We start from the raw sequence: 17,023 nt of genomic DNA, 5'->3' as shown, positions 1-17,023 counted from the left end.
TTCAATCATTTTGACTGCAGTTTGACTGTGTCGACATTCAATTTTAATATTGATACGTATTGCAATTTCTTTTTCATACACAGTGCTGGTCTATGAAAAGTAATTCTCGAGCTATGATTTTTTCTCAGGATGGGTGATCTAAAGTAGGAATTTTTCCGGTCTTGTCCCAGCATAAAGTAAAGTGGCTCTGAAGCTCACCCAGCCTCAAAATCAATAGGCACCTGGGGAGTAAAGGCAGGCTGAGCATTGTGCTCATCACATCAGTTCCAAAATGGCCAAACTCGAGAATGTGTGGGGTCCTATCTCCAAATCTCCTCTCCTAAATGTGTTTCAATGGCACGGTGCTATATGCACAGGGAACTTCACCTTACCTCACATTTTTTTTTTGTATTTCGTGGCAAGTTTCCAAAGAGCATGCTTGAAAAGATCCCATCCGGAGATGTTTCACAGGCACAGGAGGCTCTGTGCAGAGCATTACAAACAGAGATAAATCATAGTTGAAAATTCCTAAAATCCATAGGCAAAGAAGCATTTTCCTCACTTATGGCGGTTACTCAATTTTGCCCCAACATCACATAAGTGACAAAGAGTCAATCTGTGAAACCACCTGGTGTGAACTACTGCGTAAATATTTATTTCAAAACAATTAACAAACCTGCCACTCTGTGAGTACAAGTGATCGACATTCTTTTCCCTTCCTGTACAATCATTGAAACAGTAATTGTGAGTAACTCAAACATTATGACTATGCATGGAACATGGTTTAGAAACAGAAGAGGAAATAATGTACTTACATTTTGACTCAGGTTCTCAGTCTTATTTACAAGGAGCTCCAGTCTCTCCCCTCGCATGGCTACATTATCTGAGGAAGACAACAATTGCTTTTGTTCAAATACAGAAGAAACCAGAACTTCAACATTCCTTTGGATTTCATGCATGATATTTATTTAGGGTTGTTACGCCCTTGTATTATTTGATAAAGTTAATATATAAAACAACAGGATAGGAAAAAAAAAAAATGTAGAAGGTACAAAATATAAATGTTAAAAATTAAAAGATTAAATATGACCAAAAAAGTAAACTATACTAATAATTATGATGCAAATGAATGAATGCCAATTAAAAATTAAAGGATGTTGAAGTACTAACCTATATGCATCTAAATGAAGGTGGAATGTTTAAAAATTATATTTTTTGATGTATGAATAGTTGTTTACTCAAAAAAGATATGCCAAAATTTTAAATAATTTATCACAGCTTATCAATGTATATCCAACAATTTTTATTGTAACTAAAGACAATATTACGTCATAAAACATGCAAGACAGGAGTACAATACTGCAGAACTCTGATATAAAGGAGCCTAGATTTTGTTACTAATTTAGTTCATTTTTATCCATGCCTCACGTTTGTCTGTCCATGCAAAGTGTTGAGTCATCTCAAGACCCCAAGGTGACAATCGGGGTTGGCATGTTTAAAACAAAAGTGTTTAAAACACTTTGTTTTAAACGTTTAAAACACATGGCTTTGTTCCTTTTACAAATGTTTTAAATGTTTAAAACAATGTGTTTTAAACATGTTTTTTTTTAGAAGTGTTTAAAACACATTTTGGTACTTGATATTTTTTTTGTTTGGCAACCCTGTTTTTTCATTGAATCTGTGTCAATTAATCTGTGCTTTATGGGTCTCACTTATCCCACAACACTTGACCAACCTTTTGTTCTGACGTCACGGGAGAAAGCTTTTTAATTTTAGGGCACATGCCTACGTTGTATGCACAAGGTAGCAAAACTGTTGTGCGACAAGAAAGACCCATGCTTTACTGTAGAAATCAAAACTTCTGTTCTTTGTTTCCTACCGTCCTGTAAGTTTGAGACAGGTGGAAGCTGGAAACTAATATCTGAATACACAATGCGTGATTTTGATCATGACGTGATTTTTATTTCTCTTGCGATACGATTCATTGGTTTGTATAACTGAATGAAGCGCAGATGGTTACTTTTGATAACATAATTTTGTACTTGGAAAGATAAATTGATCTGGAGAATTTATTATGACACTGCAGGTTGTTTTCTGCTATATAAACTGTTCAGGCAGCAGGAAATATTTCACCTTGATTTTTCCAGGACGAGGATAGTAATTCAATAATATTTAGTTTCTTGAAATTTAGATGAATATGAATCCTAACCTACATCAACAGTGACGGGAAAAGGGGGCTATTACCCCCAACCTTTGTCCCTGCAGTAGAGGTGTGCGGGATCCCGAAAAGTCGGGACCGGGATCGGGGGCAAAACAGGCCTGTAGCTAGAGGGGGGGCAGGGGGCAACTGCCCCTCCCTGAGAGCCTGCTTTGGCACATCTGTGAAAAATACAGAACACATTCATACCTGAAATTCTCAATAATCTTTACAATTATATCATGTGTTACTCTAGCAACATAACAGACACTTATTGATTTTGTGATTTATTAGGGTGTGTGGGATTCCGTATAATGTCCTATCATGATTGGGGGGAGGGGGGAATTCCCTTCCAGATTCAGACTTCGGAAAATGATTTCGCAATTTTCAGTATCTAGAAGAGTTGTGACATTTTGAGTAGTCTTGTACTAAAAGTGCGTACAGCTGTCGGATGTTTTTCTTGGGATGTGTTGCTATGAACTTGGAACTGCTTAAATTTTTGCTTCATGTGATAGAGAGAAGGAGTGGATATTTGAGTTTTGTTACGTATCGTTGCATTTCTGCCACTTCTAGCTAATGGCAACAATGACTGATGACGTGAAATTGATGAAGAGACACTCACAAACAGTGCCAAAACCACAGGGGGCATGGGGCATTGCCCCACCCCACACCTTGGACGGAAGTCCATTCTATGGGAAGCAAACATTGAAGTAAAAAAACAAGACTAGGAGAATCTAAGAATAGCAGGACAATTGGATACTCATGATGGAATTAGTTTTTACGTGTTCCTTGCATTTTTCTTACAGACGGCCAAGGGGACTTGCAAGGGGCAATAGCACCCCTCCATTTCAAATTTTATACAAATAACATTCCATTTCGTAAAATGTCCTTGCTCGCTTTGCTCGCAATATCTGCTATTCTTATAGTCCAAGTTCAGAGTCATAGCTATGGGGCGGCGGGAGTCGGCCCTGGGAGCCAAATGATCTATAGTAAAAAAAAAAAAAATGTTCAAGAGAATGCCATGGCACCCCGTAAAGTTATTTGCGCCCTATTAAAACAATTTCTTTCTATGAAATTTAATATGAAATATTAAAGATGACACTGTAATCAAAGAAGTCATTGATCAGTCAAGGGATTCCTATTTGTTTGTCAGGTGTCAAAACATGTATTTCAACTATAATATAATACAATTCACACAATATTTTGCAAAATGGTTAACGTAACCAGTAGGCAAACATTGTCTGTAGTGATGCAAGTCTCTTCCCTTTGAAGGAAATAGAGTCCGTGGTGGACTAAGGGACCCATGCTTTAATGTTTTAGCAAGTACAAAAAATGTATTACAAATTTATACACAATTCATCAAAGTGTAGATAATATGTAACCATTATTATTTAATTAATTCGATTTTTCTTACATAACACAATACAATGGTGTTGTTGGATTCACATCAGATACCTTTGCGAGTAAAAATCTTGCATCCTGGAAACCAGAGGGAATCATTATGAAGCATGATTTATAAAGGGCTCCCCTAATCAGTTTTGCAGAGAGGCCCAAAGCTGTTTGTACATGTTAATCATCTATTAACATTATCGACCTGTAGATATCAAGTTGATACAGTCTCTATTAGCTTATTTATGTTAAACTTTATATTCTTTGAAGTGGCGTGCCCAGGATTTTCGAAAGGGAGGGGTTATGTCTACATTTTTAAGTAGTCATTCCTCATTTTGCCATATTTTCCTGCCTTTGACATTATTTTTTTTTAAATATTGGACCAAAAGGGAGGGGTATGACTCCCACTAGTCCCCCCTTGGGCACGACACTTAATCTTTGACAATCTGGAAAGATCATTATCGAAATGTTGCTATTTGATGCTGCTCGAAGTTTTTATTGATCGATGCAGTTTCAAGATATCATCCACTTATCTCTTTTGGGGGAGGGGGCAAGTGCCTCTGTGTACCCTGCTATATCTGCCAATGTGACACAATATATTAAGAAATTACCCCCACTAGGATTGACTTCGCACCCCCCCCTCCCCCCCTCCTACAAAGAATTCCTGGCTACGTGCCTGGGGCAAAAATTCCCGGCCTGATCGCGACTTCGGGAAATGACTTCCCGACTTTTCGGGATCCCAAGCAGTCGGGAAATACAGAATGGTCATTTCAAAAAGTCGTCAATTCTCGACGTTTTCTGCATTGTAAATGTCTGGAACTTATCGGAAATTGTTAGTTTTGTACCAGAAGTGCAAAAACAAGCTCTTAAGATGGAAATTACGTGTAGAATTCGAGATTTCAAGAGCTTTGGGAAATTTCGAACGTATCCCGTCCCGAATGTCGAGATTTAAAGAATTTCCCATCCCGACCCGACCCAAAAAATTGTGTCCCGCACACCCTGCAGTATGGTAAACCTTATCTCCAAAGGTAAATAAACTCTCCTTGCCGCCGCTACACTCATAAAAATAAGTATTTTTTCTTTAACGACTTTAACTATAATTTACTGGGAAAAGGTTGACTTTCTTTTGTTTAAAACATATTTTTTTAAACTCATGTTTAAAACTATGTTTAAAACAAAAAAAAACAGTTTGTTTTGTTCTTTTTTTAAAAAAAACACACAAATTTTGCCAACCCTGGTGACAATACTGGGTAATTCTTGCGTTGTCAGCTTGCAGACAACTTGAAAGTGACTTCAGCACTCCAGGAATCTCTGCCTAAGGGTATGAACTCTGTGTTGTTGGATACCAAAGTTCCACAGACTAAAGTACAATATACCAGTACAAAGTTCGTAAATACCCAGATTCCAGATCTCTTGCTGCTTCTATCCTAACGTACTCAGACTGACTTCGAATAGCAAACCCTTATCAAATTCTACCCGGTGGTCAGTTTTTTCCTTCAAACCCACCCAAGAAGGTTTCAGTGTAGACCCTTAATCTCTCAATGTTCCCAACTACAGGAGCAGAGGCAAAATAACTTGGAGGAAAGTAACAACATCCCAGAATAGTATCATTTAACCTGGTGTCCAAAATAGTTTCTTCGGGATACACAAATGTACAGGCATCAGGTGGGAAAGAATAAATGATTAACACTATGAAGATTATTTCTATTTAAATGTGGAAAGTAATTTTAAAATGCTCATTTTACAAAACAACCTAACTGTTCATTGAAAGAAGAAAGTGCTGCAGAGATCTTTGCCACTCAATGCACGTGCAGAAAACAATTAGTAATAGTATTATTTTTATTTCCTACAGGGTGATTCCCTTGCTAGAGGCCCCAAACTTTTGTCTATAAAAATGACATTTACTTAAAGTTTGTATTGAAAATTTGCATGCACATACCTTCAACAATGTAAAACAGGATCATATCCGATGCTGAAAATGTCCCCTTCCACATGCAAGCACTCTTGTACACGTTTCTCCAAATTCTGGAATACTTTTCGTAAAGTGGTGCCGGTAATGGCTTCAATCTCTTGACATACAGCTTCTTTCAGGGCTGCAATTGTGCTGGGTATATTTCTGTACATTTCCCTTCAATAAGCCTCAAAGAAAGATGTCGAGTGGGGTGAGATCGAGAGATCTTGGTGGCGAAAGATTTTTTGAGATAATTCGGTCTCCCCCCAAAAAAAAACAACCTCTCATGATGACATTTGAAGAGTGACATCTTGTTGGAAATATCTATCAGTTAGTTCATCATCTGTTAACTGATTGACAAACTCAGTGAATATTCCCAGGTAGACTTCAGTGTTAACCATTTGTTATATAAAAAAAAAAAAAAAAAAAAAATAAAAAAAAAAAAAAAAAAAAAAAAAATTGGGCCTATTATTTGCGTGCGAGACACTCCACACTAAACTCCAATTTTCTGAGAATGCAAAGACTGTTCATGTATTGCACGAGGATTTTCTTCTGACCATATACGCGTGTTTTGAGAGTTTATATATCCACTCAGATGAAACCATGCTTCATCCGTAAACCAAGTGAGGTCTAAAATCCCAGGATTCTGAGTAAGGAAATTTTGAAACCATAAACAAAACCACACATATTCTTCATGGTCTGTGGATTGCAATTCTTGAACACATGACACATGGTAAGAGCGTAGTTTTGATTTTTTTGCAGCTTTTAGACACGTGGAATATGGGAAATTAGTTTCTTGGGAAAGTCTTCGCAATGATTTTGATGGTGATGCCAGTAATCGCTCCTTTACATCCTGTTTTGTCTCTTCAAACATTTTCTGGCCTCGTGAATGCTGTGTGACAAGATTCCTGTTGTCTCTAACTTTCTTACCAAATTCTGGAAACACTTTGAAGGTACAAGTCTCACGAAATTCAGTCTGAAATATCCTTTGACATACTTTAAATGAACCAGTTTGCCAGTACTTACGAACGAGGAACACACGCTCTTCCATTGTGTACATTGTAATCCCTATACATTAGAGCGAACACTATCAAGATGCATTGTCTCGGAACAAAACAAATGAAGACCACTGGAAGAGCTCAAACCTATTGCGAGGGGTTAGATCCTGTTTTACATTGTTCAAGGTATGTACATAAAAAAATTCAAGACAAACTTCAAGTAAATGGCAATTTTATAGACAAAAGTTTGAGGTCTCTAACGATGGAATCACCCGATATTTACAGCACTGACTTTCTGTTAAGGTTCTCTTCCACTGTAAAGTAAGCTGCCTACTGTAAACAGTCAGTGCTTGGGTGCCCATCTCTTCAGTCCACAGTTTTCAAATAAAGTTTCCACATTGTGAGACAGCACGTTAGTTCATTATGGGACTGCAAAGGAATTGCAAATTCAATGACATATTTCGAAGTGAATTCCTGTTTATTTATTAAGAAGTGTAAAGAATTGAAGAGTAATGTACTTGACTTACAGATTTCATTCTTTTTAACTTACTGAAAAAAATTAGTGCAAATTTCAGGCTTAATCAAGGTCTTTGGAATTTTCTGGCAGATGTTCTACCACCAAGCTAACAGGCTAACCTCTGGTCTCATCCAAAGTTCCTCCACTTAGTTCACTCAACTGCAGGGCATATCATGAGACCAAGTACCAGAATGTCAAAGACTCACACTTGATCCCTGATGTAGCCTCAATGTTTAACTAAGTTTTCCGTAAGTTCTCATCCATGTACCAGTAAGCTGTTCTAATAGCCAATTCTCTTTAGATTGTACAAAATTACCTGACTCGTTTCAATTTGATTGATAGATTGAATGGCTCTATATTTCTCATTTACTGGCACTTCAGTAAAACTTTACAGTCTTCACCTTTTTGAATGTCCTTAGTTTCCCCAGCCAGAGAGAAAAGTTCAGTGTTGTTAAGCAACCCCCAACCTAAAAAAGGACAGGGAGATGGTGGCAGCATTTTCTTCAGTTCAGTCACTTTCTTTTGTAACCTTCCTGTCTTCATCCTCCCTTCATATAAAAGCCACCGAGTGAAGAGAGGAGGGCTGGCTGCTCACAGACGAGAACAGGGAAAAGTTGCAAAGTCAACTGTGACACATGCTGTGGTTTCGGCATGAAGAGGGATGGGATAAGGATGCCTAATCATGGTAAAAGAATAGTCTGTAATGTGCAGTCCAGGGTGTATTATGTGGAAGAGAGAGTGACATTTGTGTGTCTACCGACATGTAACCCAAGTAAAGTTAATTTGCATGAATATTTGAAGAGGGGAATGATACAAATAGAAAACCACGTTATTTATATTAGTAAAAATAAAAATAAAATGGCAGGGATTTCTATGAACTCTCAGCCTATTTACAGAAATACTGAATTGGTAATCATCCATGCTATTTCAGTCAACAAGCATTTTGACTAGAAAGTATTTTGAAATTCCCTTATAACACAATCAGAATTATCCTAGTACCTGGCTATCATTCATTCACACAATTTGGGCACCTGATTGGCTTGACCCTAGCTTGAATTACATACATGTTAGTTAAAGAACCCATTCTACTTACCTATGTTTTTCACCATGATGTCCTTCAATTCATCCAGCTCTCCCTGCACACGAGAAATCGAGTCAATGTCCTGGGATTCCGAGTAACGTTTCTGAAACACAATGGTACAAAGTGACTCAACATTTACCCTCATGTGGAATTAAATTGTCATTGTACACTTACAGGCGAGTGAAATTTCTTTGCAGGGATTATTCTTAACAGAGTTTTGATAGACTGAAATCAACATTACGGATGCAGCAGCTCTTAGGTAACTCTTCAAAAGGAATCTTGCAAGCTACTTACTTTCAAAATAACCTGCTGGAATTTTGGGCAAAGTTAATATTGAAATGCATACTTGAGTTTAGCAGTACATGAAATAAACAATGAACAGACGAAGAAACAACAGGTGCTAAATTGAATTACAAATTACATTCTTTCCTGCCTCTCTAGGCTGGTTGAAGGATGAGAATGATCATGATTGAGTGAAATTATTGATGTGATGAGCACAAAGCTTGGGTTAGAATTCCTACAGCAAGATTATGAGTAGATCACGGATTTTTAAGTTCTAAAAATGTGACAGAACGCTACATTTTAAAAGCAGCTTTGCTACAGCTACTGCTACTGATCAAAAAATGTAGCTTTGCTACAGCTACCAAAAAGTAGTTCACTACGCTACTTATGTATAAAGAAAAAAAACAACTTGAAACAACCACATGGATGTTCAAAAGAAGCCCCTAGTATGCTAGTTGTACTTACTGGAAAATAGATCGTTATTTATTATCATAATTCCCGTAATTCGTTAGATGTTTGCTCTAACATTGCAGATAGCTGGTGGATGGAGGTGGAGCGATGCTTCCCTGAAGACACAGTGGAAATTGTCACCTTGTAATTAAAGGGCACCAGGTTCGATACCTGGCAGAGGCACTAGTGATTCAGATCCAGTCTCGATTAGCTTATCTGTGCTTAAAGTGGACTCAAAACAAAAACTAGGAAAGACGCCTAGTTGGAAGGATGGATCCTTCTGCTCCTCTACTCTCCACCCCCAACACTGCTCATCATCATTCATCATTTTTCTTCATTCTCACAATTAGCCAAAAGTGGTAGAAAGTGACTCTAGATAACACAATAACAAAATAAACCATTCATCCTCATTGTCATGATTAGGAAAACGAAGTAAAAGTAGAAGAAGTTGGAAACTGTACATTAACTAAAGAATATTGTTGTTCTGTAGAAAAGTCAGTAACTCGTACATACTTTTTACAATACCATAAAATATATTGAGGAAACTGATTTGTAATCCCGAGTGTTCTAAATGTATTGCAATTTTAAAATTTGGAACAAATATTATGACGAAAATTACTGTAATTCCAGAAAGTGTACCAGGTATATAAGCTTAAATCTGCTGTTTGCTCATAGATGGCGTTAGTGAGCGTATGAAGCTACCATGGGCACGCCATACCTGGTGTTTGTATGAGTTGGACATCTGCCAACACGAATCAGTGCACATCGTCAGCACGTGCAGACAAGAGACAGTGTTCCTGTGGTAAGCATGTCTAGTTTTGTGCCAGAAAAAGAGCATATGCGGGAAGCTCTGCTTTTCTGCTTCCATTTGAAGAAATCGGCTGCCGAATCGCATCAAATGCTTGTGGAGGCCTACAGTGACAGTGCTGTATCGGAAACAACACGCAGGGATTGGTTTCATCGGTTCAAAGATGGCAATTTTGACCTGAGCGACAAGAAGCATGAAAATTGGTCCAGGAAGGTTGAGGACCATCAATTGCAGGCTCTTTTGGACGAGGACGATACCCAAACGCAAAAGATGCTTGCCGAGCAATTTGAGTCTTACTCAAGCAGCCATTTCCATGCGTCTACATGCCATGGGAAAGGTTCAAAAGATCGGAAAATGGGTGCCGCATGAATTGACCGATCGGCATCTGGAGAGACGCCAAAACACATGCGAAATCTTGCTTGCCAGACAAAAAAGAAAATCTTTCCTGCATCGGATTGTGACTGGTGATGAAAAGTGGATATATTTCGAGAATCCTAAACGCAAGAAATCGTGGGTTGATCATGGCCAACCATCAACATCTTCCTCGAGACCAAATTGCTTCGGCCGAAAGACGATGCTGTGTGTTTGGTGGGATCAACAGGGTATCGTCTACTTTGAGCTGTTGAAACCTGGTGAAACTGTCACTGCCCACCGCTACCACCAACAACTGATCAAATTGCACCGTGCTCTGTGTGACAAAAGGCCGGATTATCAACAAAGACATGACAAGCTGATTTTCCTCCAAGACAACGCCCCATCACACACGTCAAGACTGGTCCAAAACTACTTGGAGACACACAACTGGGAGGTGCTACCCCATCCTGCCTATTCACCAGACCTGGCCCCTTCCGACTACCATCTGTTTTCGTCGATGGGCCACGCCCTCGCTGAGCAGCACTTCGATTCGTATGCAGACGTCCGAACATGGCTTGATGAGTGGTTTGCCTCAAAAGAGGACTTTTTTTGGCGTGTTGTTTCCTGCATATGCTCTTTTTCTGGCACAAACTAGACATGCTTACCACAGGAACACTGTCTGTTGTTGTCTGCACGTGCTGACGATGTGCACTGATTCGTGTTGGCAGATGTCCAACTAATAAAAACACCAGATATGGCGTGCCCATGATAGCTTCATACGCTCACTAACACCATCTATGAGCAAACAGCAGATTTAAGCGTATGCACCTGGTATCTGTGAGGATCATCTTATATGCTGAAAATAATCTTTGAACAGATGCTTAGTCAATGCACAGTGATATAGAATGCGAAAAAATTTGGCAAAAATAGAAATTTTGACTTTTCAGTAAGGGGGGTAAAACATTACCTCTTCTGTAAACAACTAAATCGAGCATGAAACTAATATTTTTTTTTCTCTAAATGTATTATTTATTCTTGTTTTCAGGCCTCAAATGGCAGTTCGTGAAAATGGAATTTTCGGACTAGATTTTGAACTTATTTTTAAAACTTGTTGTATAACTTGACAAGTTTAAAAACAAGATGCTGTAAATAGCTGTTGCGCATCTCACACCACATTTTCCCATACCATTCTTCGCAGCGACGTTGGTTCACAGTATTGCAACGAAATTTGTATTCGCTTTTTCCTGGGCTGTTTTCTACCTGTCGATGAACAGAACTTCAGCTCACCTTTCGCCAACTACTCTTTTCATTCTTTTAAAACTAGAACTCCCTGATGGCGCAGTGGTAGCATCATGTCTCCTTGTAATCAAGGGATCCCGGGTTTGATTCCTGGTGGAGGCACATAGTGGTTCGGATCCCACTTTAAAACTTGAGAAACCATCCATTTAGATACTCCTTCTGATTTCGCAAATATGTTGCAACATTGTAAACAATTTCTCTGGCCTGTCCTCTAAGGGGCTTTCCAGAGCAGATTGTAAATTTCGTTGGACCTGGCTTGATTTGATTTTTGCATTTCAAAAATATGCAGCCAAGAGTAAAGAGCAAGAACATTACAGTGCTTTAAAAAAAGAACATAGGCAAGCATGTTATCATATTGCCTTCTCGTAGTGATTGTTGTTCGAAAAACAAAAGAACCCCCCACCCCACTCGGCTTTAAAAAAAACCAGGCCACTGTTCGATGTCGCATTCAGAAAATGAAGTCATTCACCCAGAAGTTTCTCTTCGTTATAAACCTTAATGTGCATGCGTAATACAACACTTTACGATCCACACACCGCACGCATTTTCAAAGACCGGATTAAATCAAATGAACCACTGATAAACTGATATGAGCCGGCACCGACAATCTACACAGTAAAAATAGTTTGTCATATTTGTTTTAGCTTAATTTTGCTGAGTTGGCACCACTCGTAGTCTCAAGACCAGACCAGTACGTAGAAGAGTGGTGGGGAGGATGATGTAGTAGGAAGTGCTCTGCAGCGATCTTCGCATATCGGGACTTAACTTGTCAGGCTATAGCAATTATTTTTTCACCGGACAATATAATTGTGCTTGGTAGACTCAACTTCTCAGTAATGTGAAAAAGAACACACATTTGAATTACAATAAAATATAATGTTTTTATGTCATAGAAATCCACGAACCATTATTCCTGAAAAATCTGATCAAGATAGAAATTATCAGAATAATAATTTGTTTCATTCGTGTTAGATTCTATAAATTTTAAAAATATCGCTTAAGATTGTGTTAGTGTTGATGTGTAACGGTGCTGCAGCAAAACATTTTAAGGATATGAAAACTGTTGACGAAAAGAAGATAATTTTCTTAAAAATAATTTCAGTTGACTTTTCAAAAATGTGGTGTTTGTAGTTGCTTTTTCTTCACTCTATGCAATCTCAAAAGTAGATTGAAAGTAGCGACAGAAATAATAGGTGATAGACTGAAGAGCTTTGCCGGGAAAATACGTCTAAGGAACTCGCATTCACAACCAAAGTACATTTAAAGGAAGAAAGAAAGATATCAGAACTAATAAATAATTATTATATAATGCCTTAAAAGATATTAATTTATCTTGAAAGTGTTTTCCTCACTTTAAACATTTATTGTGCATAAATTCATTTTAAGGATACTTCTTATATTTATTATTATTATTGTTGTTATTATTTTATTACCATCATTATAATCCTTGTTTTCATTATTTTTGTTATTATTTAATCTATTTCTGGAAATGTATTTCGGTTTCCAAGTGTATTGTTTAGTATTACTGTGGTTTCAAGTGTGTATTGAAATAGGCCAAAATTATATACTTTTTGTATAAAAATCAAAATAATCAATCTCCTGTGAATTCTGTGGACCCAAAGTGTGAATTATTCCTTAAAATTGCTAATCTTACACATTTGTATTGATTTAGGGCTCAAATAGAGAGCTCCTGATTTTTGCCGATTTTTCTTGCATTCCGGATCACTATGCAATGGTGCAAATTTGAATGCTAGAAAGGACCAAAAGTAAGTGGATTAGAAGTTTGCACTTGGACTGGGCAGGTAACAGTCGCATCAGGCATTTTGTTTTGTTTAGAGCCTTGAAAAACATGGACTTGGAAGGAGGAACTAGACAGAAAACACTGTTCAAACATGACATCATGGAATTGTTTCATCACTAAACCGAGCAAATACCTCTGTGAGATATACAAATCATGTAATACCTTAAAAAAAATAAAAAAAGGTATAATTTAGGCACGTACATCTAAAATAGGTTGTAACAAGCAAAATACATGATTTTAGGCACTATAAAAGTTCATCAGTTTTTGCGCTTTTTAATGAAACGATGACGTAATTTTTTATTTCTTAGTAGCTGATTACCTGGCATTGCCTGGGTGTTTATTTATCCCAATCTTGTATTAGATAGGAAAATAATGAATTCTAACTATAGTGTAAAATGTAACTAATTTTAAATGTGATCAATAAGTCACCAATTAGCTTAGTGACTCCGAAAACTATGGATTCGACACTAATCTAGGTCATTTGTGGCATTTTATTTTTCACCCCAACCCCCCCAACCCCCATGCCAATAGGTGATGAACTTGAAGTTGAACCGCATTGGGCGTGTTACAAAAACTATGGACTCCACACTAATATCGGTAGTTCTTGCAACACAGCCTGAATGTTAGACAACCCGAGAAACACTATCGTTGTGCAGGATTGCATTGTGTCACGGACGTCTGTTTGTGCAGAATTTAATATCGGTCCTTTTGGATTATTTTTACATGTCACCCCTTTCCACCCCACCCCTAGGGGTGCCAGGGGTGTCTTACCTGTGTCTTCAGATTGTGTCCCGGCATCCACCCAGCTTCGAATAACATGGGCACCTGGGGGAAACCCTGGGGGGTAAAGGCAGTCAGGGGCACTCACGACCGGATCAAGCAAGTGTGGTGCGTTACCCCCACATCTCCTATACGCCTTCATGGCGTGGTGCTAAGCACAGGGGAGCACTTTACCTTTACCTTACGTGTACCAAGTTTGGTTGAAATTGCTCCAGGCATTCGAGAGTTATGCCGGAACAAACAAATATACACACCCACACACACACATCCATTTTTATATATATATATATATATATATATATATATATATATATATATATATATATATATATATATATATATATATATATATATATTTACCTGCAAAGGAAAAAATAGGTTAAAAACCTAAAATCCGAGGTCTAATCATGAGATAGCATGCACAGAAGACTGAATTAGATTTTAAAAAAAGTGTCTGATCACCAGGGCTTGGAAGGGAACCTGACAAAAATATTTTAAGTGTGCTGGAGGAAAAATAAATTTACAATAATGATTGCATTTTTGAGTAATGGCACACTTGCTAAGAGGATACTGTCAGAAAATTGAAATATGTAAGTTATGCTAGCAAATGCATTTAAAATTCACAAAACAAGGGGAGGAGGAAAAAGCATCAAAAATGAAGAAAAATGCAATAAAAACTTAAAAAAAAATACTGAAAAATGACCTAAAAGCCAAAAAAGGCCGAAAAGGCAAAATAAAAATTAACTGAAGGGAAACTGACTGATATCAGGTTTAGCACTGTTTTCAAGGTTCAGAAAAAATACACCAACTTCCGAGCCCTACTAATAACCTTCATCGAGTTCAATGTATTTCCTGCACCTCCAAACACAATTATAAAATAATACATTTCTCCTTAGTGGACAACCTCCATGTGGCAGCAATTGATGTGCTCTTTCTTCAAAACGACACATGAATTCCAATCATTAAACATTCATTGTCATTCCTACTTTTATTAAGAAACGCAGTATGAAAATGTTGATCTTTTCCTGTACAGGAGGATAAATTTTATAAATGGGTCATTTAACCTTTTGCCGCCCAAGGCCTTTTTCACAAGTAAGCCTCTATTGCCCGAGCCGATTTTGAGTAAAATGCAGAGTTTCAATTAAATGAGTGTAGATCGGAGGCTAATTGCCCAAGAGAGATGAGTGATATACCGTTGTACGCGGAATGAACCAGAGATTCAGACTATATGAAATTTTTGAAAATTCGGCGTATATGTGGCGGGGGGGGGGGGGGGGGGGCTAAATCTCAAAATTCCAAAATTCCGGAAAAAAAAATTTGGTTCCCCCACCCTCCCCCCAAGAAAAAAGTACATGACAGTGTCGACATGCACATGGAAATGATCGCTGACATGTAAGGAACAGAAAAATATTTGCATCATTGTCGTATGATGTACCCCCAAAAGGAATGGCCACTGATTCAAGCTTCAAAATGCAGCGGTACCTTGAAATGACTATAGCTCAGAAACTAAATGCCCTAGAGATATGAAAGATATACCGTTGTACGCAGAATGAATCACAGATTCAGACGATATATAATTTATGCACATTTGGCGTATATATGGAGGGGGAAAGGGGGGAAATCCCCTCAAAAATACTTTTCTTAAAAAAAATGGTGTTTCTCCCTGCCCCGAAAAAAAATGTCACAATGCACAAAATGCAAAATTTATGCAAATTTGGTGTATATATGGAGGGGGAAGGGAGAAAATCCCCAAAAATTATTTTAAAAAATTGTCACTTCACCCAAAAAATGCCCTCACACCTGCTTGCACCCTCACGGAAAACTTTCATTTTGACATCGGATACTGATAAACAAGCTTCCTTCGAATGCACTTAGCAGGAGGGAGTGAAAAGCATTGCTTTAGAACAACAAAGCCGGTCTTCCTTTGTCGGAAAAAAATTGACCTTGAAAAGAAACGCAAGAGAGAAGTCCCTTTTCCCGCCTTTCCCCCTCCATTTTCATGAAGACAAAAAAAATGCAAAAAAACATTTCTGTTAAATACATGTGTTAGGAACAATATAAAAAAATAAAATCGAAATTCTAGCCAAAAATAGAAAAGTTATAACGTAAAAACTACGACCTTGACACAGCATCTCGATCGAGACGCTTGGTCCCCTGAGGGTTACTTTTGGGTATCTCGTTCGAGATGCTTGGGCAGCAAAAGGTTAATCTTCAACCACTGATATGTCACTTTTACGTATAATAATGAAAACAAAAGAACAACTAGGGGTCCATCCTCCAACACTCAACCCACAATCCTCACCTGATGCCAGCCACAACATTTCCTCAAAATTATGTTTTTCAAAATTTTTGCACATTTTTCATTTTTCTTCCTTGAAAATTGGGGAATGGGCATTACATGTCCTCAAAGAGTAGTCTATTGTTGAGTTTCCCTACAAATTTTGCACTTTCAGCATCCATAGGGTCGATGCTAGAGTGATTTCAGGAATTTTTTCCCATAAGCTGGCAACACTGCTTTCCTGATACATTGTTGGTATACTTTTCCCAAGAAGTCTCAGCCTATTTTCAATGCAACTTTGAATGGTTGTAGGAGTGTACCACTGCTACATTCTTTCATTCACTTTGGTCTATTGCTGTGGCCATAGGGTGTGCTGAATACCATTTCATTGGAAAAAAGTTGAATTTTCTTCTTCTCCCTTTAACCTGCATTATTAGGACATACAATGTGGAAATTTCACTCTACAGGTTGTGTCACTCACTCTCGGCCCGTGATTTTCGCTTATAAAAATTAAACTATTGGTCATAATGTAATGAAATTTGCTAGGGACATACCTTGGTGTACAGAAAGCATGGTGACATCACAGCGAGCGAGTGTTGGAAGTGGTTGCCTTCACATGCTTTTCAATGTTACAGGAGGTAACCACCAACGTATCAGGAGTCACAGCGTCAATTTCCCGCAGAATGCTGTCTTGTCATAGTCCGTGGCTTCTTGTGATAAATCTTTCCTTTCAGCATGCCCCATAGGAAGAAACCACACGTTGTTCCACTGAGTACCGACTCATACTGTACTGCTTTGTTATTGTACCGTAATCAATCACAAACCACTGCTGGTAAGAACCACAAACTTTCAACCCAAC

General features: G+C 38.0%; 1 protein-coding gene across 2 annotated transcripts in view; it reads right to left on the bottom strand.

Annotated features, from left to right (window-relative positions):
* Vamp7 (Vesicle-associated membrane protein 7) overlaps positions 1-17,023 on the bottom strand; it is a 45,893-nt gene that overhangs the window by 12,322 nt on the left and 16,548 nt on the right. For both annotated transcript variants that reach the window (XM_083133760.1, XM_083133759.1), the window contains exons 4-5: positions 8,125-8,215; positions 795-862 (exon numbers count right to left, since the gene is read on the bottom strand). In XM_083133760.1, the coding sequence (XP_082989886.1) occupies positions 795-862; positions 8,125-8,215 (159 nt within the window). The remainder of the gene's footprint in view (positions 1-794; positions 863-8,124; positions 8,216-17,023) is intronic.

This window comes from Lepisma saccharinum, chromosome 13, assembly GCF_977018435.1.
Source record: "Lepisma saccharinum chromosome 13, izLepSacc3.1, whole genome shotgun sequence".
Taxonomy (NCBI): domain Eukaryota; kingdom Metazoa; phylum Arthropoda; class Insecta; order Zygentoma; family Lepismatidae; genus Lepisma; species Lepisma saccharinum.
Note: the sequence above shows the minus strand (reverse complement) of the source record. Positions and strands in the feature narration are given on the sequence as shown.